This window comes from Pomacea canaliculata, linkage group LG10, assembly GCF_003073045.1.
Source record: "Pomacea canaliculata isolate SZHN2017 linkage group LG10, ASM307304v1, whole genome shotgun sequence".
NCBI lineage: Eukaryota > Metazoa > Mollusca > Gastropoda > Architaenioglossa > Ampullariidae > Pomacea > Pomacea canaliculata.
In genome coordinates, this window is record NC_037599.1 from 12,530,391 (window position 1) to 12,557,059 (window position 26,669).

At 40.8% G+C, this 26,669-nt stretch overlaps 1 protein-coding gene across 1 annotated transcript; it reads right to left on the reverse strand.

Annotated features, from left to right (window-relative positions):
- Window positions 1–597: 597 nt before the first annotated feature.
- Window positions 598–26,669, reverse strand: LOC112573728 (neuropeptide FF receptor 1-like). The gene is made up of 8 exons (XM_025254310.1): window positions 26,603–26,669; window positions 25,794–25,917; window positions 16,182–16,300; window positions 14,088–14,168; window positions 10,445–10,749; window positions 7,476–7,519; window positions 5,654–5,684; window positions 598–5,206 (listed from the first exon to the last, which is right to left on the reverse strand). Exons 1-8 carry the CDS (start codon window positions 26,667–26,669, stop codon window positions 5,048–5,050), a joined length of 930 nt encoding a protein of 309 aa, XP_025110095.1. The 3' UTR covers window positions 598–5,047.

Consider the following 26,669-nt stretch of genomic DNA (forward strand, 5'->3'; position numbering starts at 1 on the left):
ACGTTACTGTATGTTACTGTTAGTTACATAGTGGCTCTGTGACGTTACTGTATGTTACTGTTAGTTACATAGTACCTCTGTGACTGTTACTGTATGTTAGTTATTACATAGACGTTACTGTATGTTACAAACTGTTAGGCTCTGTGAATGTTACGTTAAACTGTGACGTGAGACTGTCATAGTGGCTTTGACGTTGCTGTATGTTAATTTTCCTTCTTGTTATTACTGAGTTACATAGTGTTACTGTACCGTGGTGGTGATGATACAGGTGTATCAGGGGGTCTTGAAATGTTGGGAAAGAGACGATTGCCGTGTTCTGACCAGTGACTGAGAGTTTTGTAAGATCAGATGATTTATGTGTGCAGTGGGATGGAGGGAAGACGGGTATGTGGGTTGTAAATGTTGACATCACACTTTGAACTATGACACAAACAGGGTTACTGGCTTGTTGTGTATCTACGGGAGGGGAGTGGCTGCTACAAGAAGAAGTAATCAAGTAAATGTATGTGTAGTGTACAAAAGCAAACGAACTGATGCTTCAGGATATTTTATTGAGCAATTCCATTTATTCCTTTTAGGTCTTCTTCCTTTTCTTTTTTTCTTTATTTCGATCTTCCCTTTCTTCCCACTCCTTCCTCACCCTCTCGTTATGCCTCAGACACGTACACATTACATACACAGATTCACTCTCACTCATTTGTTGTTCATGATGGTTTTCTTTGTTTAATTTAAATCACTGACAGTTCACACATGTCCTCTTGCAGGAGGAATCAACTTAAGCGAGCCAAAATGAAAGAAGATCCGAAATGCTTCCACGTGTAAATAGTTGTGTGCATGAAGGGGAAGGTTATACGTGTACAGCCTCCCCACTGAATAGTCGCAGCATCCTTGGTGGTCTTCGGGCTTCTGTATCGAAGCGATTCAGGATCCACAACTCTTCAGCGACCACCGAGGCTGTTCGGTACGAGTTACCTTCCTTGCAAAACGTTTCTGGAGACACGCATCAGGCAGCCTGGCGAGAAATGATTTTCAAGAACCGATTCTTGCTCGACACCATGCTTGTGTGTCTGTTCTACAGGGAACATATTTTATTACACCCTTGTTAGCCATGAATTCTCCGTGTAAAAGAAGGAATAAAGTTAATTACAAGTAGTTGTCTCTAACCCAAAATAAACCTTCATCTTTGGAGCGTTTTGAAGTTTGTGGTGTGGAAAGACGATAGTAAAGAAGGTATTTCTCTTAATAGTTTGTGAAATCAGATTTGGATAATCGTTTTACACTAGAAATAAAATTCAATATTTATATACTTTAGCATTTCAGCTGTGAGTTTCCTTCCTTTAAAATAAGACATTTCATCCCTATGTGCGAGCTTTTATCGTTAATTCTAGATTAACTATCTTAGTTTTTACAAGACTGTCCTTTCCAAAATGTTTGTTACAGATAAAATGGTAAACGCACTTTCTCAGTAAAATGCTGCCACAAATATAAAGCATCTTTTGGGGAGAGAAATTGATGCTGAAATGTGAGCTTTTATAATATAATAATAACGTTCATAATCCAATTATTTACAAAATGTTTTCAGTATTAATCATCCTGGTATGCACAGCACATGGAATGAAAACATTTGAAACGATAGCACTCCGTAAAGAATGACAAACCACTCAGTGAAAGTGAAATCAGGACACTGTAGCTCCCATCTTTCTCGTTCCCTTAATTTTTGTCTTAAAGAAATAAATAACAAATCAGATAAAATGGGTTTCAATGATGGTAATCAGTTCTCCCCAGAATTTCAGGTTGTAAGATAATAGTTTAGGAACAATGGCATCTAAACACTTCAGGCTCTGTATTGTGTCCTCCTCTAGAGCTGGAGTCGTCAACACGCCGACCTCCAGGGTCTGGACATGGGGCAGATAATATTGAAACCACAACACAGTGATAAACAGATGAGCAGCCAGGAGAATATATGGTGTAATATAGAATAATATTACAAACCATAGTAAAGTTTTAATTTAACTGCCTCGATATGAAAATTGTTGTTGAAGATGTCGTCGAGCCCAACAATCTTTGTCTGTGTGATTAAAATTGAAGAATGTAAAACTAAATAAACATCCTTCGCTGTCAAATGTGTTGAAACCGGTTGGACTGACAACAAAAGTTTTACCGATCCTCGCAAATACGTATTGTGCTCGCATCCTGCTTTCTCACCTACATTCCGAAGTCAAGACAAGGTTTGTTCATACTTTTCCAGTAAGATCCATTTTTTCTGAAGGCTTTATGAGGGTTTATCATAATGCAAAAATGTAAGTCATCTTGCTGACTAGTCGACAAAACTGCTAACAATATCTCAGGGTAGGTCGACACATCTTGTTATCCGACTAAAACTTGCCGACACTAGTCTGGCATCGCTCGACACTTTAACTTATCTGATGGATCCTCCTCCTTCACCTATTACAGTCAGTTGGGTTTTCTTTCGAGAAAGAGTCCGCAAAGATGACGGCCTTTATAAACGGGCCTGAAGTTGTGTTTTAGATGTGATTGTCAAAAAGAAAAACTTTCTTCGCAACTCAAAGATTCAATGGGACGTGATTCAGAACCTCAACATCCATCACTTGAGACCAACCGATTACTTCCCTTGTTTTCCTCTTCAGTCAGAGTGATACCTGTGATACCTGTGATACCTGTATCTCGTCTCGTTACCCTACCCCTCCTTCTCTCTCTCTTCTCTCTCTCTTCTCCCAGCCATCCATTCATTAAGCTACACACATGCACGCAAGTAATCAAAAATCTTTCAAATTACAATTCGAATAACATACATTCATCGTTATTATTCTGCACACAAACTCTTTTAAATTTAAGAAAACAGGAAACAACGCATTGCATTACACAGTCACATTCATCTTCTCACTCTTTATCATCAGCTGTTTGCTTGAAGGGCAACATTGTATGCTGAACGCACCGTACTCATTCTTTTAAACATTCATCAATAAAATATAACAAAACATCCTTTTGCTCCCTTTCTTTTCTGAGCATGAAAGTTTGAACTGACGGTAAAGGAAGTTGTGACGAATTACAACGAGCTTGAAAAAAAACAACAACTTGCATATAGATAGCAAATACCACAGTCCATTAATTTAACAGTTTTAGTTTGTTACCGACAGACAATGAGAGTGGTGCAAGAATGAAAAAAAAAAAAAAAAAGACAAGCAAGCCTGAACCAGTAGGAGAGAAAAATCGCAGAGAGAGAGAGAGGGGAGGTTGTAAGAGACCTAAAAGCATCCAGCCATGCAGGTCATACACTGAGCTTGACACATTCCGGAAACGAGCTCAGGTAACAGAAAGAGAGAGAGAAAGACAGGTAGAGAACAGGAGAGATAAATGACCACAAAGTGCGCCCAATAACCATCATTTCGATATTATCACTCTTTGAGAGTAACGAAACGTGTCTGAAAACGCAGCGGAGCGTGGCGAGGATGAGGCGCAGACAACTGCTTGATTCTCATGTCCGCAGTGACAGACACAGTGAAAGGGAATCAACATCACAAACTCTTGGGTTACCGGATGCATCTCTGTCAAAGGAGCAAATCACCGGGTGTGGGACGAAGGACGTACATGTTCTCTCCCTTTGCCGACGACGGGCTGCCCATGCAACAAGAGTTACGTCCCACAATCACGTAGCATCACGTAGTATTCACGTAGTATTTTTCAAAATAAAACATCACAATGTTTGCTTGCATCGCCACCATGGTATCACAGAAGCGGAAGCGATTTTAAGTCGTCTTTCTGATTGCGAAATTTCAAGCTCAGTAACTCTGCTTGTCATGCAATGAGGATGACACACACGCACGTACACGCGCTCACACACACAAACAAACAAACAAACAAACAAACAAACAAACAAACAAACAAACAAACAAACACACTGCTGATAGCATCATTATGCCAGCGCCAGTAGCACACGTCTTGTGGCAGCTGAGGTGTCGGGCGAGCTAACACACCGCCGTCACGATTCTCGGTGGATCATCTTGGACGACCATGACGAGGAGTTGATCGACTACAATTGTAATCTCGTTGGACTCATTCCGTGATTTCCTCTGGGATGCTCCAGCGTGGAGGTGGCGGGTGGGTTGAGGGGCGGTGGGAGGATCAAGCACAAGCGGCGATGTTATCGTTGAACAGGAATTGTTGTGAGTGTGTGTATGTGTGTGTGCGTGCGCGCGCATGACAGCCTGAAGAGCTTTAAAAGGAAGAGCAGTCACAATAATAATAACCAGCATAATAAAAATTTTAAATGGATTTAACTGAGTTTTAAAAGCTGAACTGAAGTGGCTATCACAAAGCGCAGATGACACCCGTAGACAAGCTTCTTACAGTCACTAAAGAATTAATGGCGACATCACACCTTCAACGTCCTTCTACACATCGGCAACATCATCCTTCTGGATCCCAGAATTTTACTTTGGAGAAACATTATTACCCATGTTTTTAAAGTATTTGAGCTTCACTTTGTCTCCATTTAGTCTCTCTTTCCATCTCTTTTTTCACGATAATTACGTGTAAAGTGTTCTAAGCAGAGACAATTTATTTTCCGTCTTGATGTCCATTTCAATATTTAGGAATCGTATAGTATCATTCATCTGTGGCAATGAAGAATAAAATTTCACAGACTTATTTTTGTTTGTTCATCAAACCGACACGTTTTTAGTTCTTTGAGCGACATGGTCAAATTGAAAAACCATTCATCATGTCACGTTTGATATGATTACAATGTCTCAAAGTTCTGTGACCAGCTCTGCACTACCGGAACACATCTCTAATAACACTTTTTCTGAAGTATTAACACTTTATGTGAGTGTTCTTTGTCTCTATACTTCAGCCTAGTATCACAGCTTCTTTCATCTCTCACGAGGCAGACACTGTCAGCATCACTTTGGCTTGGCATCCATGGGTGACCCAGTGTCGGTATTACTTCAGTGGCGTCCGTCCATCAAGCAGTCTCCATCTCATCTTTAGCATGATCCTCATAAATCCGCCATTGTCACCATCTTAGTCATCGTGGAATCTTTTTGTCGGCCAGCCACTCTCGACCAATGTCGGTATCACCTACAGCATCGCCATGATGGCCTTCATCCTGGAGTCCATCACCACTTGCAGCACCTCCATCTGGACATTCACATTGGGCGCTGTGCTCAGACGGGTGCGTCTGGTGCTGTGATCACATAAACACACAGAACCATCCATTGTAACATGTTTATTTATCTAACAGTAGCAATGAGAGAATTAGACTACAACAGTTACACAGTTTGGCTAATGAAAATATCGTTTAAACGAAAACATCCCTATTCATGATCTATTATTTTATATTAAAAACAAATTTAAGATTGTTTGGACACGGAAAGAAAATTTCTTCATTTTCGTTACATTATTAATCATCATGTTAATGGCTGAAAAGGATTATGATGTCTAAAGCAAAATATACTGCAGGTTAATGTAAACAGCACATAAACTAAGCAACAAATCGTGCAAATAATTTATTTTCCATGGGACTAACATCTTTCTTCTCTGCCACAGACACAGCATCACTGACTACACTACAACACCGAAGCTAAGCCAGGCATTCTAACAAACCACAAGACAAGAGAAAATATATTTGTACCTGTCCGGGGACACCGATTTCGGGGGAGCGGCTGAAATGATAAACACACTGTCATCAGAAAGGGAAGTCTGCTTTCCTCTTACCCACCCTCTCCTCCATTTCTCCTTCACTCACTCGCTTACATCCGATTGTTTTCCTGCTGATACAATCGCGCTAGGTGGAGTCTAACAATCATATCTAGCAATCATGCTACTAATAATTAGATTACTATTTGTTAAAAGCAAGCTGGTACATACCTATATTTTTAATGCAATTTTAGTGACAAGACCACTAGGAAGACAAAACAAAAATAAAATAAACATCAATAAAAATTTCAAAAACAACAAAAAAATGCAGAAATAAAAAAAATAGAAAAAAACTATTAGACTTGCCATGAAGAAAATAAATGATAGCAAAGCTTTGAGTGTGATAGCCACGAACACAGGTAATCCCCTAATCAGCATGTAAATAGTAAAATCCCGTAACACGTCTACAACTAAATTCCTTCTGGGGAAAGCAGCATGACAGGCTTATTATCTAATCTAATCTACCCAATGCAATTTAATGACCTGCAGCTACACCCAACTGCCTCAATTTGGAATGAGTAGATTGAGGACTAAGTAGCTGTTGTGGGGATTGTCCAATCACTGCTTTCAGAAACATGACCGCCAGAGATGTGGCCGCTAGCACGATGCCTTACTGCCGCACATTTGTACAATCTAATAAATGAGAAGAATTACAATTTGCATATTGCAAGGTTGCGAGAAGTGAAGATGAAATAGAAGCTGATGTTAGTGGTACTAACAGTTCACAAATAGTTGTTTGGGATCAGAGGACATATGAGCAGGAACAAAATGTAGGTGAGGTAGAAGGACAAGCAAGATACCATGAGGTAGAAGGTGATGTTGGATGAGACTTGGAGACGGTCAGATACAGACACGATGAGAAAAAGAAGAAAGAAATCGAAAAGAAAATACATTACACATATCAATAAGGTAGGAATAAACGAAACATGTTGTCGTGTGTACTGACACTTGGCATTTACACACAAGAAAGATAACTATCATGTTTACTGTAACTTTATACAAACTAACAACGCGCTTTTTTTTTCTTTAAGTGTGTTACAATGAGGACAAGAAAAATATTGAAGAAAAAAAAATAAATACATGAGAACACACAACCACACACACACAAGGGGGTGGCTCGAATGAGAGCTATTAGACGAGATAGAGAGGAGGTAGAGAGAAAGAGAGATGTTAGGACCAAGAGAGACAAGACCAAAGTGGTCTAGTCATCCTAAGCTTTTAATTTTCCAATTTTAGATTTTTCTAAGCAGGAAGGAGAGATGCTCTACTTTCTAGGAGTGTTAAAGGATCGGAAATTTTGTTAGATTATCTTGTTTGAAATAAAAACTTGAGACCCGTGTCCCTTCACATAGCCACCACTCGCCCTGAGAGGGTATTTCCTGCCTCCATTACAAGCCAGGAGAGGCTCTGACCCTGCATCAACGTCTTTCCTTTCGTCATTAGGCAACAGTTAATGGATGCTGGCAGCTAGTCTTAGCAACATTTGGATCACCTTACTCAGACACTTTTATTTCATATTTCACACCAAGACAGCGGCAGTCACAGGTTACAGATGTTTTTTCAACAAATTTTTAAATTTTAACCGTGTGCACACACTGTAAGACACACAGACAAAATGAACTAAGCTCTGTTGACTGAGTGGAGATAGTGTGACTACAGTTCACTAGCCTGACCTAGCTGTATGTCCTAGCCATGTAACAAGACTCCCTGTATCAAGTGTATAGTGAATAAGGAATTCTTCAGCACCTGCTACATACCTGCGGGCTCCTGTAAGTGCTGTAAGCCTGCCTTTGTTCTGGAACTATATAAAGTTTATATATGTACCCATATGTTTGTATGTGTGCAGCTGCATTAATCAGTAAATATAGCGCCTTAAAACACTAACATGCTTAAGTTTTAATTCTATAACCATAGAGTTAAAAAAAGTCTTTGAACTTAAACATAAAATGTGTTTCTTTTAAAATATTAACTCGGCGGCTAACAAACCCATGTATGGTTTGAAGGAATAAGCGTGGGAAAAGAATGTAGTATATGGCAGTTAAAAAAAAGAGTAAAAAAAAAAAAAGACAGACGAAAAGGGAATAAAAAGAATTCTAGGGGCTGGAAAATGGAAGCCAGTGATATAAGGGTGAAAATGAGAAGTAAGACAAAAGAGTAATTTTCCAAAAAGAGAAAAAAACATTGTGACAGAATTCTACGAAAAGTCATTGTGAAAGGAAATTTCCAACGAGATAAAAAAAAAATGTTGCTAAGACAAAGGAATACCAACAATACAGTCTAGATATAGAATATGGACACAGTTGAAGGGCCTGACATGAAGATAACATTTAACCAGTCACTTTAAAAAAAGACATTGTTTGAAAAAAAAATCTTGTCTGAAAGTTAAAATTGATTGCAAAGCACACAAAAAAGAAAATTTGTCTTATTTATTTTTGCTTTGTTTATGTTACTTAGATAGCCGATTTGAATGTATTTATTATGTAATTTACCTACATAAAAATGCTCTAGTCACAAAAGTTTAAATAACAAATTTGTGTATAAAAGTGGTAATATCTGCTAGCATCCCAAAACTTGAAAGTTGAGATGAGTGTCATAGTCTTGCAAAATTCACTGCAGTAACCAGAAGATTTTGTAGTAAAACACTAAGTGTACTTAGAGAGACATAGCATACTAGGTACACAGAAAATATGGAATACTAGGAATACATAGCATACTAGGTATACTTACTGAGACATGGCATAGTAGGTATGCTAAGTGAGACATGACATACTACATATACTTATTGAGACATGACATAGCAGGTATACTGAGACATGACATAGTAGCTATGCTAACTGAGACATGACATACTACATATACTTAGTAAGACATGTCATAGTAAGTATACTGCGACATGACATACTACATATACTTATTGAGACATGACATACCAGGTATACTGAGATATGACATAGTAGCTATGCTAAGTGAGACATGACATAGTAAGTATACTTAGTAAGACGATGTACTAGCATAGTATGTGAGATATAACATTGTAGGTAGACTTCTAATCGACAAAATAAAACAAAACTGAGAAAAGCAATCAAAAACAGATTTTACACGATAATGATAGTGTGCGACCCACTAGTAAATTAAAATATGATATTCAATGTTAATAATAACAAACGGTCACATACATAAGCCAATGGAACTCTTTTGAGCTGTTGACAGGACCCTTTACCTTCATATATTCTTGCTCATCCACTACTCAAAGAAAAATTCATAATATTTTTACGGTACGTTCAAGCTATGGGGACTGAGAGGACTAATTCTAGTATTCTGCGATATTTACATCCCACTTTTTGTGTTATCCTCTCGTTTTTAAATTCATGATTATTATCGAAATATTTTTAAAATAGTCAAGTTTGAATGAGGTCTATTGTTTTCCGTGGCTAAGAATTTGGTATTCGGCAAAATCACAGGAGAATTGCGATACAAGGCGCTCATTGGCTCGAGTGGACAGGGCGGCAATACCTCAGAGGACTCACTTGGGCTGAGTGGACCTTACTCCTCTAGACACAGATGTGAGAGATCGATGTACTGATTCCAGACAGGAGATGGAGGCGACAAAGTATGGCCACCGAGTCCCACAGTGACCACATAATGCAATCTCCTACACCAGCGACACGGCCTCCACCACCTTGCCTCTCATTACAAGTGTCAGTCCTCTACTTGTTTGTCTGTGTGTGTTTCAATTATTCCTTCACGAAGGCTGATGTCAGTATGGTATGTGTGCAATGAACAAACAAACATTTTGTGGGATATTCCATTGAAAATTTTGATCGCAGGCATTTTTTTCATAACTTGTTTAATATGTAGAGAATTGAATGTCTCTTACGGCTTTATAAAAAAATAATTGACTGTTTAGTTTAAAGTAAATCTGTCTACAAACAATAGAGAAACTTCTTACTGATTTTCGTCATGTAGCTTTTTCCTCTTTCATTTATCTTCTCGACTACGACAGCGACTATGATGAGGATGATGATGATGATGATGATGATGATGATGATGATGATGATGATGAGGAGGAGGAGGAGGAGGAGGAGGAGGAGATAATAACCTATATTGTGTTTGAAAATATATCACAGAAACTACACAAGTAACTGATTTTCACTCACGTTAATCCTTATTATTACTAAATAATCACTAATTGTTAGTAAAGAATATTCAACTATAAAAGCATGCACTACTTACTAACCACGAGGACCGTCCTGAATTAACTCCCATAATAAGGTTCCAGATGATGACTGACAAGTTCTACAACTCCGGGGACGCAGGAGGGAGAAGAAGGAAATAATATCATTTGATACTTAAGCTCGCCTGGCTGGATGATGGACATGCGCAGTTAAACATGCAAAGAAATCTCATTAAATGCCAAAAGCAGCCTGACTGCATGCAACATCTCTCCACAGCCGCATTACTCCAGAAGCAATATCAAGCATGCATGCTCATGCAACACACGCGCAAAGACACATCATCACCTCGACACTTGCTTCTTGTCTTAGAGGGATTATTTCTCTCTTTCTCTCTCTCTCTCATGCGAGAGTTCTGTCCTCTTGCAAGGAATTGAATTCAGCGATGTGCATAAGGTCTCGGTGATGACCTCCCTTTGTGCCGGCCACATGAAGCAAATGATCAAAAGCCACAAGGAGACAGGCAAGTACGATCTACCCGAAGTCATACAAACTGGGAGCTGCCGCGGTGGTGGACAGCTGAGAAGAGGAAACCTTATCAGTCGGGGGTCAACTGTCGCTGCTGCTGTTTGTCTGCTTGTTTCTCTGGTGATGACGAATTGGGGGGTTGGTAGTGTAATGAAAAGATGGCGGTTTCGTTCGCCCCTTGGCGCCTCTCCCCCTTCGCCGACTGCACGACGGCCGTTCAGCACGGGGGTCGCGAGCATGGTGCTCTCCGTCCGGGTCAGGCCGGAAGTCTCGTTCTGCTGCAGGGCCCGCGCTGCTTGCTGGAGCCGCGAGATGTTGCGCAGACGCAGCGCTGTAGGAGAGAGGAAACGCGCGATGAGGAATGATTCTGAGTGAGTGGCCATCATTCTAAACACAGACTGGCCATCATCCTAAATTACTTAGAATCGTAAAACGAAATGTGGCCAACAGCATGAGCAGCCCTTGACCACCATCCTAAACAAGGTTAGTCATCATTCTAAACTGTGAGTGACCAACATCCTCAGTAATCCTCAGTGAGCTATTTCTGGACTCTCAACGTTGGTCTCACACAAAGCAGAATGAGTACAAGTACGAACAGTTCTATTCTAATCGACTCAAGTGATAGGATCAAATTCTAACATATCTGGATGGAAAGTTCATAGCTCTGGGTTTGACTGGATACAGCTTTTAAATGACAGATGGGATGACACTTTGTTGGAATTCTTTCTCCCTCTTTCTCTCTCTCTCTCCCTTCATCATGCTCTCATGGGGGCGATTACAGTCAATCACGATGGAGGTCTTGTAGGTTTGGTTCCCTAACAACAATTTAGAGACACTAAAGTTGGAATCCGTTTTAATAGTCTTTTAAATTGCCAGGGAGTGGGTGTTCAATGCATAAGATGATTGTTACATGCACCATTGACTAGACCAGGTTTGCTTTCCCATCAATACAAGGATTATTTGTTTTCTGACCAATAAACAATCGCGTGGTGATACCGTGGGGACTGTGCTGCTGTGAGCATTTCTCCAAGCACCGAATGTCTGAGCAAGCAATTGTATTCGTCGCACCTAACTTGGTAAAACAAAGCGATTAAGAGGGTCCCCTAACTGTCTAATGAACACTACTCAGTGCTGACAGCCCCCAATCTGCTGACACGACTATCTGTTACAGTGGCTATCATTTCCATCGGTGGAATTTACATCTAGGAATCTCCTGGTAAAATCCCAGATCCTTTACAGAACAGATGTCATAATCAAAGACAGTTCTCATGAAATAAAGAAGTGCCATACACAAAAACTCAACTTAAAAACAGAGTGATATAAAACATATATAACACATAAAGCAGTTACTGTGACTAGATGACAAGCTCTTTGAAAGACACTAGCAGATCACGGCGAAAAAAATAAAATAATAAACAAAAAGGACAATGTGCATCTACAAGCTGTTTGTGCAAGCCACGGTTTTGTTTTTGTTTTAAATCATTTGAAAACTCTTTTTATATCTTCTCTTTGCTTGATTATGTTGATGGCATAAAAGAAATTTATTTAACCAAAAGCGTTATGTTAATGAGACAGTGACCTTAGGATAACACCTCTGTGAGTTATTTATTTGATTATTATTGATTACTTGATGACAATAATTACCTTTACTTCCATGTTTAAAGATAATGTGAACGATGCTAAATATAGCAACAGACGTAATTAACGGCGGAAGAATCACCGCCATTTGAATGCTACATTCACACCTGGCTGGCTTTGCTGGACATTAAATTACTTTCTGTTAGGAATGCTTAGAAAATGAAACTACCAGCCAGCCACCGGTCACGCCACCACGCCATCTTCGAAAATCACAAAAGCAGTTCAAAGCAACAGCATTCCAGCTCTGATAGTTGGTCTTGTTGTGATGGTGCTGCTCTCTAGAACTCATCCCAACACACAACTGTCCAGATGATGATCCAGGTGCACACAATACATCCAACACACAGCTGTTGCCGTATCGAAGCTGCCACGCTGCATGAATGAATGACAGTCGATGTAGTCACCGTGTCGTCGTCGCCAGTTCATTTCAATGGTCAAAACGAATCAGATGGTAGTCACGTGGTCAGTGTCTGTTTTAACTGCGGTTCTAAGATACACTTCAAGGGAAACGATCGAAGTCTTCCATTACGGGGTGAACTTCAGAATTGCTCAGAATCAAATCCGGAATCCACAATACCACGACGAAAAATATTTTTATTTCCTAATCAGGATCTTAGTAAACTAATTATCTGATTCCCAGTGTATTTCTCAATTAAGTTTAATGTAATTTGACTACCTTAGAGAGCTTGTGCACACACAAAGCAGGTTCGTTTTCCTCTGTGGCTGTCTGCATGAGTGCTCTGGTTATAAAAAAAAGTGTGATGGTCGAGTGCCCAAAAAAGAAAACCTTGCCACACGGTCTTGTTTAGATGAAGTTCCAACAGAGTGTCATTTCCAGGTCTTAAATACTTAAACTAAACTTCTGATGGACAAAGGGTGGACAAGTACAATGCATTATGATTAGGGGAAGTTTAGTTAAAACTTAAATTGTCAGCAAAATATTTAACATTTAAGACCTGCAGGAAGATGATTTCACTCACAAGGGAAACTATTTTCAGTTGACAGTGTCCAGCTTTAAATAGAATACTCAAGACAACTTGACCAAATTAAACATGATTCTTTCTGTTCGAATAATTTTGATGCTTTACCGGAATTACAATAACAATGAAAGCGAATAAAATATTTTTTTTTAATTAAAGAAGCGATAAACGACTGAAGCAACACCTACATCCACCTGAATAAAGATGCTCAACCATCGGCAACTATTTTCAGGGGACTGGGGAAGAGGAAACCTTTCGCGGCAAGTAGATTGCAGGATGGAGGAAATTAATTTCTCGCGATAATTAAAATCTTGAAGCAGCGCAAACTAGAGAGATCGAATCTACTTCAAGCGAAACTAAACCATGCTCGAGAAAAGAGTGAAAAATAAAAGGTGAAAACTTCAAGAAAACATCTACAGCTACGCAACTGAATCTCCAAATGTCAAAGGAAAATTAAAAAAAATAAAGTAGAACCACCAATAGACAATAATAAGACTGATGAAATACCTGGAATTATTTTAACTGATTGAGAAAAAGTAGCCAGAACTGTACGCTATATCACGTGATATTCGTACTAAGAAGTAAACTCAAATAGTGAGTGAACTCGAAACGACTAGAGGGTTGCTATGGTTTTTTTTTCTGATGGTAAAGTGAAGCTTGGTGCCAGATATTCTTTCTTAAATCTGAATGAATATTCCTCTTCCGTTCTTGAGATACATGCAACAATCGCCCCATGCATAGAAAGTTATTCAAACTGTGACGTCACGGTTGTATACATAGAGACCAGGTCTCCCATTGGATAAGGCATGAACAAGGTATTTCTGCGCATGACGATGCTACTCAGGGTGTGTATCTCCAGATCGAAAGAGTGGTATTCACTGAAGATTTGGGGAAAGAGTATCTTGTGTGACAGAGCTTTACCCAGTCATTCGACAAAAATCTGCACTAGATATGGTGTGCTTTCATGCATGTTATGCACCAGAACGCATGCTTGTGTCTCGCCCACGCTTGCAGTTTTCACTTGACATGCGACTGCGCATGCGTGACCCACCTTCATACATCGTCATGCCTCGTTCTGATCCACGTCGGCAGCAGATGTAGCAGGCCACGCGGAACTCGCGTCGGAAGTTGCCTGCAAATATTTTAACAAAGGACGAAAATGAGGCCACGAAGTTTGCTATGTGGTCATACATATTAAAAAAAAAAGTGTAATTCGACAAATGTATTTATAACCCACGTGATCGAGTCATGCACATTATCAACGCCTCTTCCATCAGCTGTCTTGTGTGAACAGCCGCCGCCTACGTCCGTTGGCGATAACGACAGAAGATGGCGGAGCTTTTATGGCCACGGAGGCGGTGAAAAGACCAAAGTTTTTGCAGTGTGGGAGGTAGACGGGGCATCAAGTCTTGGAAATACCATTTAAATCTGTGTTATCGGTCCTGACAAGGGCCTTAAAGGGCAATAATTGTGGAAGCGGATAGCCGAGTGGTTCGAGCGTTGGCGTCTAAGCCCGGGGGTGCACCGGTTCGATTCCCGTGGGGCGCAGCGAATTTCTCCACCCCCCAAGTCGACCCAGCTGTCGGGAAAGGGTTTCTGACTCCACAGAGAGTGGGGGAAAAAAAGCAAAGAGAGAAAGAATGGGTTCATCATTCACACAAAGCTAGCCCCGAGAAAAGAGGTTTAAAGGTTTTAAGGTCTTGTTTCTCCCAAAAAAAGTCCAGTAAAAATGTTCGTTTTTATTTTGTTACTTGTCGCTTTCATAAAAAAACTGTGTCAAATAATTTTGACTGACATGGTGAATAATATTCTCAGCTTCAACTGGAAGATTTGTTTGAATTTGTCCTCCTCTCCTTCATATATAAAACATGGAGTTGCCATCATCCTGTCAGGAACTATAGAGGGATACACAAGTAGAATCAATGTTGCCTTATTGCAGTGGACACACGTCATGCAGGATTATAACTCCGGGGATAAATTAAATTAACTCCAGAAAGAGAGAAGCTGGCCTTCAATAAGAGCTCATTATCTCAATTCTTTATTTGATTAGCGATTTAATGTCGTTCGCGGCTTTACTTTCGATTGTGGAAACATGAAAATATAATAGTGGGGTGTGGGAGGGGTCGATAATAGATGAAAGAGAAATAAGCTGGTGATATTAGCGGCAACACCATGTCAAAGGTTTAGATTTTACCAAACAGCTTCCAATGTACCCAACCTGTAATAAAAGATGGAGTTTTTGCCAACAGTAATTTTAAAAAATAGTCTTGCTTTGTAAATTTGAAAGACAGCTGTTGATCATTGATAAACAACCCTTGATCTTTGATTGATAGCTGTCGACCATTCCAACATTGTTTTTGCTCTTTAACGGATATCTGTTGATCATTAATTCAATCACTCGGGCAAGAGATTGTGCCATCCGTGAAATCTTCATCATGTGCTCAGTATTCACGAGGGGATTGATAATCAACTGTCGTCACGTTTCTAGCGATACATGGCGAGATATGCACACCAACTAGCTGCGAAAATAATCAGTTTATGAGAGAAACAGGAGAGAAAAAAATTGTTTTACATGTAAAAGCATTTTTTTTTAATTTTTCCCGGCTGATTGCCTGCTTGTGATTTCTTGCCTCGTGGTTCCATCTTTTATTACATGGGGAAAAAATTTAAGTGGGAATGAACGGAATGTTTAAAAACAAATTTTCATTTAAAGGCGAGGACGATTTCGCGTATTATCGCCTGTCATCCTTGATAAAACTTCCTGTGACGTCACAGCAGATGTTGGATCGAATAACAGTTGTTTGTCTGTCTGTCCGTCAGCGAACCAGTCTCCCCGACTCGTTTATTCATTCCTTCGCTCGCATACTCACCCGTTCACTCATTCATTTGTTTACTGATCCACTCATACATCAACTCATTCACTCATTATCCATTCACTCACTCAACTAAACATCAACTCACGCATCCACTTGCTTGCTTACTCACCAGCCCCTTTGAAAGGGTAATTGACCCATCAAATAAATAATTAAATAATTCAATTTTCACTCACTCACCCATCCACTCATACTTGCTTTGCTCAAACTCACTAACCTACACACGTACTCTCTGACTCAGATCACAATATTTTTGTAAGAAAGTCGCTCACAGCTCATGAAGTTGTAGATGGCGGGGTTGATGGAGCTGTTGAAGTAGCACAGCCAGTGAGCCAACATGGCCAGAGGCGGTATGGAGGACATTGGAAAATAAAGCAGCACACCAGTCACTCTGAAACAGCAAGCAGGGATCTTTAACTCCTTAACTCGAGATACATGGGTCCTTGTAGCCAGTCCTTTGTGTAGGACAGGAACTGTAACATTACTTCAAACAGGACGCGAGGGAAGGGGAAGGTACTGTAGGTTACGAAGGTAGTAAATATTAAACACTTTAGTAATACTTGAATAAAAATAAATAAAGTTAAATTACTTTTCGCCTTAACTACCATGAAAGTCAGACTCAAAGCACTTTACAAAACTTACAAACACAGACATAACGACAATACTGGAGACTGGTGGCAAAAACAAAGAGATTATTGTTGTCCTATCGGAACTACTCATGTGAAGAAGGTGAGACCATCAGTCTGCAGCTGTGCTAGTCCATGGAATCTTCCAAAAGTCAATAAAATTTTGCTTCGAAAAACTGATGAAAGTTATTATGTGATAATTGTGGTTATGGTTTATCACAATCTTTGATGTTGAGACCTGACTCTCTCAGACAGAATATACGTTCCTCCCACACAACTGTCATCACACTAACGGTCATTGTAACACTTCAGTAACAAAACGCGCTTTGGAAAAAAGCCAAAGCATAATTATGAGTGATATTTTAAGCATGACAAACAAATAAATAGTTAACAGACCTTGCAAGCAAAATCATTTGCAACTATAATGTTAAATGTGTTTCGTGTTAGATAACGACGGTGGAAATGTGGAATAAATGATATGTGTTTTATAGATATAAATATTAAAAAGGAGCAGCAAAACTTTTCTGAACCTAAACGGATCTGAAAGGTGCAAATCAGTTTCTGAAGTTCAGCAAGCTCTGAAGCATTATTATGTCTGTTCAATTGTTCCTCTCCTCTCAAGCATTGCATCCTTTGTCCATCTACTCTCTAACTCCAAAATACCGCTCACAAAACAAGACACTCGAAATAAAATCTCACTGAATAATATAGTTCTCACAATGCAAATGTCCATGGACCACTTGCTTCAGGACACACGGACTCGTGCACCGTATGTTCGGACCCACCACGCACCTACAGGACTCACAAGACGGATGTTCCAGCGGAATAATGTCTACAAACCTACACACAGGTGCGGCTGGCATATTGAGTAAATACCAGGTGCTCGTGTATACTTTGATGTGCCGGCATCCGACAATTACTCCATCCCAGATGCCGGTCACTCAGTCAAACTCAGCAGACATGGTCTGTCACTGGTTATGCTTGGATGGATGATGTCAGTGTGTGCATGTTTGTCCGTTTCTAAGTAAGAATCAGCGAAAAAATAACAGTGTATTTCTCAATCCACCCGGCTGATTAGTGTAGCCTTATTGCAATGTTTACAGTCCCTTAAGCTGCGTGATGCTGGCTTTCTGAAGGTCCCTCGCTGCTACAAGACGAGTCTCCTGACTATTCCTCCCACTTCCTGCCCGGATGTTAATCTCGCTTCCCTCTGTAGACTGTCTGGCTTGACCGGCCATTCGCGATGCACGCTCCCTTGTTCTGCTGGAACTTTCACCGTCTTTGGCAATAACAACATGTCAAATGATACACGATACTCTCAACCTTTCAGACAGACAGACAAAAAAGACAGGATGGGTCTGAGAGGAAAGCGGTCGTAAACACGTCACTCTAAAATTAACTTTGTTTTGCGCCTGTTTTCCACACTTACGTGGCCATCCAAACAAAAACTTTCTTTTGGGGAAACAACAAACTACAGAGAAATCTTTGTGAGGTCTGCGATAAATCATTCATTATTCAATATGCTCAATAAATTATTTTTATTGTTTTGCACACCCTGCAAGCTTTTTAATCATTCAACCTTACCCACACACCGAGAAACATTAACCGGAACACAGTGTGGTCCTGTCTTGTCCCTTCGATCCTCTTTTCTTTAATTTAAAAAAATGTGAGTTCGAACGACATGTTTTTTCTTTGTACAAAGCCTTTTTATATTGTTTATGTTGTTACTGTCTTTCAGAACCCACAGCTTTTGCAAGATGGGGACAGCTAAGCCAAGTCAAATATAAAATTAATCTCAAAGCTTCTAGAAAGCTCAGAGAGTATTTAAATATTAAATATTTGTTTGGACAAGAACGTGTGAAGTGACAAAATTTCGTACTGTTGCAATCCTCCAAGAAGCAGCCAATACAAGAGGTTGTTTTTTGTTTTATGCTAATGAGTCGTTGTCCAATCAACAAGCCGACAGTTGTGAAGTTACGGAAGCCAAGCTTTAGAATTTTTCCAGACCTTAAAAAAATTAATTTTGTTGTTGCACAGTTGAAAGGCTCATGGGATCGAAATAAATGTTTTTGCTTCAAGTTTAAGAATTCAATGTGAATGAGAACATGTGTGTGTGTGATTGTAGGGGAACGAGGCTCACCTGGTGATACTAGCAGTAATTGCCAGGTAAGACATCCGACTAATGAGACACAAGCGCCTTCCACCGGAAGCAGATGAAGACGCGAGTATCTGTGATGATTATTCCACACTGTAATCGTCACCTATTATCTAATTATCGACAAATCCGAATGTGAGCTTAACCGAGCTTCTCTCGATCAACTCCACGTTTCTCGCTTTACTTTGTTTTCTGCTTAGTTTTAAAATAGGATTTCATCCACCTTCCTTAATTTTCATCCTGTCTGTCATCACTATTCCTGTCTCCACCCACAGCTGTCTGCGCCCCTCCCTTCCTCATCTAATGTCTCTCCCTCATACCTCTCCCTGATTCTACCTGTCTCTTGAACCATTCTTTGGAGGCTTTTATTTTTTGTCTACCTTTCTCCTTAACCTTCCTCTATATAATCCTACTTGTATCTATGTCTATTATCTACCTGCTAACCTGTCTACCTGTTTGTCTGCCTGTGTACTCGCGAGCCTCAATATTCTCACATTGCCCAACCACCCTGGAGATGGAACCTCAACGACGCAAATAACTGCGGTTAGGAAATGTGAACAAAGAAAAAAACCGTTGGTGTGTTTTTGACCCAGTTTCATCATTTACGACCGCCATATTTTTAGAGGAAGTGGGCGAAAAACAAATGACGTGCAGGCAGGCTGGAAGTGTTTGCTGAATTTCTCATGAATAACAAGGATGCGCCATTATTAGCGAATGACTTAATAAAAGTGTTTGGAAGTGATTGCGGCTGTAGAGATGACGAATAATAGGAGCGACGTAAAAGAGGAGATCAAGGAGAATTAACATCAGACAGAGAACGACTACAGGCAGGGGCGTGAAATGGACGGCGGGTTGTAAAGTCGTGCACGCACCAAGAAGTCAGCGCCAGGGAGGGAAGGAATGAAAAAAAAAACGAGAGGGAAATTAAAGAGCGATAGAGAGTGAAAGAAAGAAAGGAATATCTAGAAATACAGTAATAACTAATAATAAGAATGAGAAAAATGATGATAAGTTGCAAAGAGAGGTAATGAGAGAAGAAGAAGAAAGCAAAAACGAGAAAAAGAACAGGAATGGGATAAAAATAAGAATGATTAAGTAAGAAACATGAATCTTCGATGTGAACAAGACGAAATTATAGACCACAAGCACACGTATAGACACGAGCATATATCACTAAAGCATAGCGACCTCAGATGAAAAAAAAAATCAGAAACTACACAAAGATGGATAGAGAGACAATCGAAAGGAGAAATACAAGACTTTTAAAGCCTTTTACGTACCCGCCTCTGCTAGTCCAGAATAATAATATTAGATGCGCTCCGTAAATCGAGCAGGATCGGTGACGAGGGCAGAAGAAACAGCTTTCAAGTCTTTGAAAGCAAACTAACGTCACCAGAGCCCCTGCAATGATCACTGACCCCCGCGTGAACCTTGCAGTGGAGTTAAAGCCCCTTACCGGAAATACGATGTCGCCATGCCTGCGAAAGATCAACGTGTCGGTTGTAAAGTCCTTCCTGTGGCCACGGACACCAAGACAGCTTTGTTTTCTGTTTTTTTTTTTTGAACGCATCTTGCTTTTTTGTGTGTGGTATCAATGCTGTAGATGCTTAGAAAGTCCCGTGCTGCCACCTGCTGGCAATTACTTTCTTTCTATTTGTTTCATTAGATCTTCATTTGCTATGGACGTGTGTGGTTCTGTCCTCAGAAAAACGTGAACTTAAACATTTAGCTTTTTACCTAGGAGATGTGTCGAGTCAAGGGGCTGATATCTTCTTGCTATGTAAGTCTTTTGGACGGAAGGGAGATAAACCAGGTACCCATCTGTTGGATAGTGAAGGGAGATAAATCATTACCCATCAGTTGAAGGGACAGGGAGATTTTTTCCCACTTAAACGCTATGGCAAGACTTGAACCAGCGACTGCACTATTCTCTTTGCTAGAGAGCTTCCATGAACAGGATCGTGGGGTGTAGATATAGTGCAGGATAGATAAAAAGGGGTTCAAATGTCAAGAAGAAAAAAAACTTTCAAACATCTCAATAATTTTGTTCTCATCAGTCTATCTACCTACCTATCTTTGTATGTCCATGATCTGTGCCACATGTCCAAATAACCAGAAAATTATAAATCTCGTAACCATAGAAACGGGGCGTTGGCAATAACCAGTAATGACAGCCGGCCGAACACCAATAATCTGGAATCAAAGTTCACCATTTGCAGCCAGCCTGGCGTCCTCCACACATACCGCCACAGAATGCAGACTGAAGAAGTCAGTTTGGTAAAGATATTTGCAGCGTGCAGTAACACACTTTTCTTTGTCTCGATGACAGAAAAACGCACATAATTGAAGACTGGAGCAGAAAACGGAGACATACTTAGTTCGGCTGAACTGCTTCCATATACATGATAACAACGTTCTGACGTCAACGTGGCCACAGATCAAGCAACGTGAACACTACGTCCCCACAACGTAATGTCATAACGTACGAAACCATTTTGGGCGGGAAGTGAGGCTCTCTCAAGGTTGTGATTACGTGTTCATTTATCTTCTGGTCATGTTTTATTCCTTCCGTCTAGGCGATCCCTTGGGGAACTAATCCCAAGAGTAATTTATTTTTTTCGATATTTTTCTTTCGGAGACAGAGAGAAAAAAAAACTGTTTCCGCGGGCATATTGGTCAGTCACATTAGAACTGTTTAGTTTGTCCACGTGTTATTGAGAAAACGCTAATATTCCTTGTTTCCCAGAGGCAACATGACAACGAGTGTAATCTGTGTTTGATGCGGATATTGACGATCTTACTGCAAATACGATGTTTGTGTGGCGAGGAGCGGCAAATAACATCGCTTCTTCCCAGTATCGACATCAATCGGCAAACATCGACGTTTTAGTCGATGGCAATAACAGGAGGCACAAATTCGCCTCTGGTGCTTCCACATCAACCCAGTGTCTCTCGTAAGAGACATATTACTTCTTTCCCTTCTAATTTAATTTTAAAAAATTGAAGAATTTACGATTGTTTTGCAGGTATGTAAAGACTACAAAAGAAAAAGATGGGGTCCAAAAACACCACCCGGTTTACACCCCAAGTCCCTCGTGATTTCAATTCTTCTGTACGACATGAGAATCCAGGCATTTGAAATCAAACTCTGGAACACAAAACCAGCCAAAAAAATTAGAGAAATTGAAAACATTTGTTTGGACATCATTAACAAATAAGTGCTAGGTAGACGGGCAAGAGAGTATGACATTATTATTATTGTTACACGAGATAAGGTTAATGTGGGGTATGAAGTAGAGCTGGTGTTTCATCGGAATCACTGGTCAGTTGTGGGTAACGACAACGGAATCAGGCTGAGTAGTGTTTACCGCGAGAATCGCAATCATGATTATGCCGTTAATTAAGAGCCACTCATTTCCGGGCGGTTCACTCTGTGGTTAATGTCATTGGATACGGGACGTTGGCGATGACACCGTGAACGTAATACAAGTTCGTGATCACACGATGATGACAGGGCCTGCGGGTACGCTACACGAGGTCCTCTAATAGCCTGCTTGTTCCCTTCATAATTCATCCTACGCTTGCTGGCTGTTGTGCCGGATATTTCTCTGTAGTCGTAACATGGACAGATGAGTTACAGCATCAGGTTTATACACAACACTCCATGCAATATTCTCAGAAAGGGGGATTCATGTGACAAAGCACGCGCAGTGTTCGGCACTTTCATCTGGATGGTCCAGGGAGCAGCGGATATCACCTGTCAAAAATTGAGGATTTGTTGTCCTGGGTTCACCTCTCGTCTCGGGCATGATTTTTTTCTCTGAATGTGGAATCTGTTTACAGAGTTTTTGTCATGATAGACCCTTAATAAAAAACCAATTCCTCTCCTCCACTTTTAACAGCCCCAAATCCTCCATCTCTCTCTCTCTTCATCTTTCTTTATATCAAAGCATACACACAAACACATCTCTTCATTGTTTCACATCTACACTGAGCGCATGGTTTGTGCTGAAGCCGATTAACCAAGAGACAAGAGTATCAGCTGTTAATATCGCCCGTCTGCTGCAGCCACCATCAAACAATAAACAGTATGGTAGAACATGAAACGCCTCGCCATCACCTTTTGATGCTGCACTTCGTGGCCGCTTCCTGGCCAAACTACATCAGCGCCGTGCGCCACAGTACAAGAACAAAGTGTTTCCGGCACTCACGTGGCATCAAGCCAAAGTCTTCATCCGCTGGGATGGACTTCGCCTCAGAAAAGAGTGCAAAACCTGTCACAGTTAGCTGACCCTAGCCGCTGCAGGCACCCCCATAATTACAGAAACCCAGCTTAGTAAACGCCAGCTATAAACATCACAAAAGGAAAGGAAGAAATAGGAAGGAGAAAAATAAAAGCCACAGAGAGTGGGAAGAAAATCGAGTCTGGAAATTAAACGAAAAAAGGAGGATGAGGATGCCAGATGATGCAGATTGTTTGCAAAAGAAGTGGACATAAATAGATAAATAAAACTAGCTTAATGGGTGACAGTCGTTAAGTCAAGTTTGTAATCTGTCGCAAGTCAATTAATTTTTTTAATCCATGCATGAAGTTTGCGCAAATATTTTTTTGTACTTTTTTTCTTACCGTTTATGAGCAGTATGTTACTTGATGACGGGTATATATATATACACACAGAGGAACAGGTAGTATTAAAGAATACAGTTACATAGCCAGCTATCAAAATAAGATTTTTTCCATGAGATACTGCTTGTGAAAGGAAGAACAAAAACTTCCTCCGCTGCCTTTTCCTTCCTGAATAAACCAGGTGGCCGTCCTTTATGATCTCGAATCAACGATCGACGAGTGCCGTAACCGCCAGGCTTCTCCTAATGAGAATCTTGTAATTATAAACTCGCAATGAACAAATAAAATGTCGTATTTAATGGATGCAGATGTAAGAAAAGCATGAAGAGTGTATGTGAGAGCATCTGTATGTGCGTTTGATGGCACGCGTCTGGCTGGTGTCCTCGCTCTTCAGAATTCTTACAACACCATTACATTAAAGTCTGAGAAGGAAGAAAAAGACAGTCTAACGCCTAAATAATTAAAATATCGAAGAACTACAAGTTTAGAAAGTTGTTACTGATTGGTCAGAAGTTGCTCAGGATTTCAGTTTTTACGTCTTATCACGCATGCGTACTCGGCCAATTACACCTCAGTCTATTTTTTTCTTTGCATATTCGATCCATGCATTCGGTTCGCTGATCCCAAATAACTGCCTTGCCGTTGCGAGGCCGTACAAGGACGTCCTGACGCCAAGAACCATCCTGCGTCGCCATTTTTCTTTGCGGCTTCGTAAGTGCGCATGCGTGTAGTCTCGGCCAGGCTGACCTTGTAAAGCAAGGGCGGCGATGCAGAGCTGAGCTTTTCACGCTTGACTTGCTCTCACTCGGTGTATGCTCCATGGCATACCCTGCACTCGCCTTAACTCCATCCAAGTCTAGACTCAAAGGTCAACGGTCACTTAGCCTAGCGGGCAGTGAACCTTGGGAGTGGTTGATTGTGTCTAGGAAACGGCATGCAAATTCTCTCCCCTTGCTGCCTTTTTTACCTCCTCGAATAAATCATGTACTCATCCCTGGGTGGACACAGCGGAGTTTTCCGGTCACAAGTCTCGGATGGCAAAATCACAACAGTCTGGTGGACTTCCTCACTAAATTTTCTCTTCTTAGCAGTGAATGTCCCCCAAACCTTGTTTTACTGTCATACATACAAAAATATTTGACAATCCTTGACTGTTTATGTTAGGCTAGGGCCTGTGGTTTACAGCCAGAAAACGCACAGAAAGGGTTGAGGTTTATTAGGTTTACCCCTTACTATGCTTGACAGGTTAACCTCGGAAGGCTTGTTATGTTTATCAGTCTGAGCTTTGACAACTACATTAAAATTTTCGTAGTTATCACGATGAAGTTTAATGCCATCTTTGTTCTCTCTTCATCCAAGGATTATAAACTCCAGCTTTGTCACGTATGTCTCCAGGAGATATCATTGTTAATTTTGTTTACTGACTGAAACCATTTGATATTCTTTTGTACTGTGTAAAACTTTGAGGTAGGAAAACACATTCTAATTTTGCGTCCATTCAGCAGCAGACATGTAATTACTTTTCCGTTTTGATAAATGGCTCAGAGATAGAGAACTAATTGTGGTTAACCAGACGGAAAACTACCAGCCAGAAATAAAGAAGGATGTTTCTAGGATTTAATGTGGCAATGCAGCGTTCTGTCTTTCCGGAACACGAAACGCTTTCTTGTTCACCTGAGGCGGATGGCGACGAGTTCAGTCCTCCAGACCTTCCACTCGCTGCTCGTCTCGTTATGTTACAAACGACGCGCGAACAAACCTTTCTGCCACGATGGAAGCGAGTACACCCAGGTTTATACCACCTGGTAATAATACATCACCTTTACTCTTTGCCATTATCCCCCCTCCGCTCTGATCTTTCGCGAAACTACTTCACCCATCAAGGATATCGTTTCTCCCCAATACCTTGCTCTCCAGGAGTCGCCTCCTGTTGTAAATAGAAAAATGGCAGCGACGTATGATGTTGAGGCCAAAAATGATATTGGGATGGATGGGAAACTGGTTAGACGGGCCAAGTCGTGGGGAAGTTTTTACCTGCGTCTGGGAGGACTTCAGGCTGCTCGTATTTTAAGTCGTTGGCAGACGGGCTGAACGCACGGTTAAACGCCGCTTGTCGCCTCCACCAGTCTGGAAGCGTTAGACATCATCCTCCAGCTAAAATTTACGATGGCGGTCGTCTGCACGAGGTGGGCCCGCATGCAGGAGGACCACCGCCATCTCCGATCATTTTACTGGCCGTAAATTGCACATGCAATCAGCTGCTGCGTGCATTTTGTGTTTTTGGTGAGGGGTTGGTAAAGAGAGTTGTGTGTGGGGACAGAAAAAAAAAACTCCTCATGAAAGCCAGACTCTTAAGATTATGACGGTCCTGTTTGTTGTCATATGCAAATGCAATGACGTGCCGTGCATGCTTTTTCCCTAGCATTCACGCACATGCAAATCCATTCGATCCTGGGACGGAAAGGAGACTACTCACTGGAAGATGAAGAGCATGTAGACAGGGAGGTAACACACACCGAACATAAGAACGACGACGATCAGCATCTTGGCTTTCTTCCTCCGCAGCTTCATCTGGGCTCTGGGAACGCTGGCTGCGGCTTCTTTGGAAAAGAAAAATCGTTGGTGATTAAAAATCGGATTAACAATGCATCTGATCAAGCACACGACATCAGCAACAATAACGGGAAATCGGAACAATCTAAAAATCCATTAGCTGACCCCCATAGCGGTAAATGATGCAAACATAAATGGTAAGCGTGTATTGATGACTTGATAAGCTTGAGGTTAGGATATTCGATGCGAGTGGCAATTCATCAGAGGCCAGATGGGAAACTTCTCGTGTAGCACCTGGTGTTCAATGATTGCAGGATCGTTTAACGATCACTGATAACGAATTTCATGTCACCGATTCATCATGTCTTAGTTCTCATATCTGGAAAATCATTTTAATGAAGTGAAATAGGCACCCACGTGTACACAAAGCTACCCGCGCATATTCAGACAGACGCACACAAACGCACACACATGCACACACACTTATAATACATGGAATATTTCTATGGATAATTGGTACAGGTATATCCGCTCTCATATAGTAAGAATTTATTAAGAGCCTGTAAATACGGGTATATAGGGTTTTAAACTGTACCCTACCAAAAAAAAAAAAAAAAAAAAAAAAAAAAACCGTACATTCAAATCTGGCGCCAGCTAACCAGCGAACTGACTTACGTCATCGCACTTCCCCCACGCGTACGTCACGTGCCAAACCACGTGACCAGCTCTCACCATCGTTTTCGTTCATTGAACCACTCCTCCACAGCACCAAGGCCACGCGCACGTAGGTGAAGGTCAT

Excerpts from the sequence above, each read along its gene's own strand:
- LOC112573728 (XM_025254310.1), bottom strand. The coding sequence starts at position 26,669 with ATGACCTTCACCTACGTGCGCGTGGCCTTGGTGCTGTGGAGGAGTGGT. Across the intron at positions 25,918-26,602 it reads TTCAATGAACGAAAACGATG|AAGCCGCAGCCAGCGTTCCC; the intron begins GTGAGAGCTGGT and ends TCTTTTCCAAAG. Across the intron at positions 16,301-25,793 it reads TACATGCTCTTCATCTTCCA|AGTGACTGGTGTGCTGCTTT; the intron begins GTGAGTAGTCTC and ends TTGCTGTTTCAG.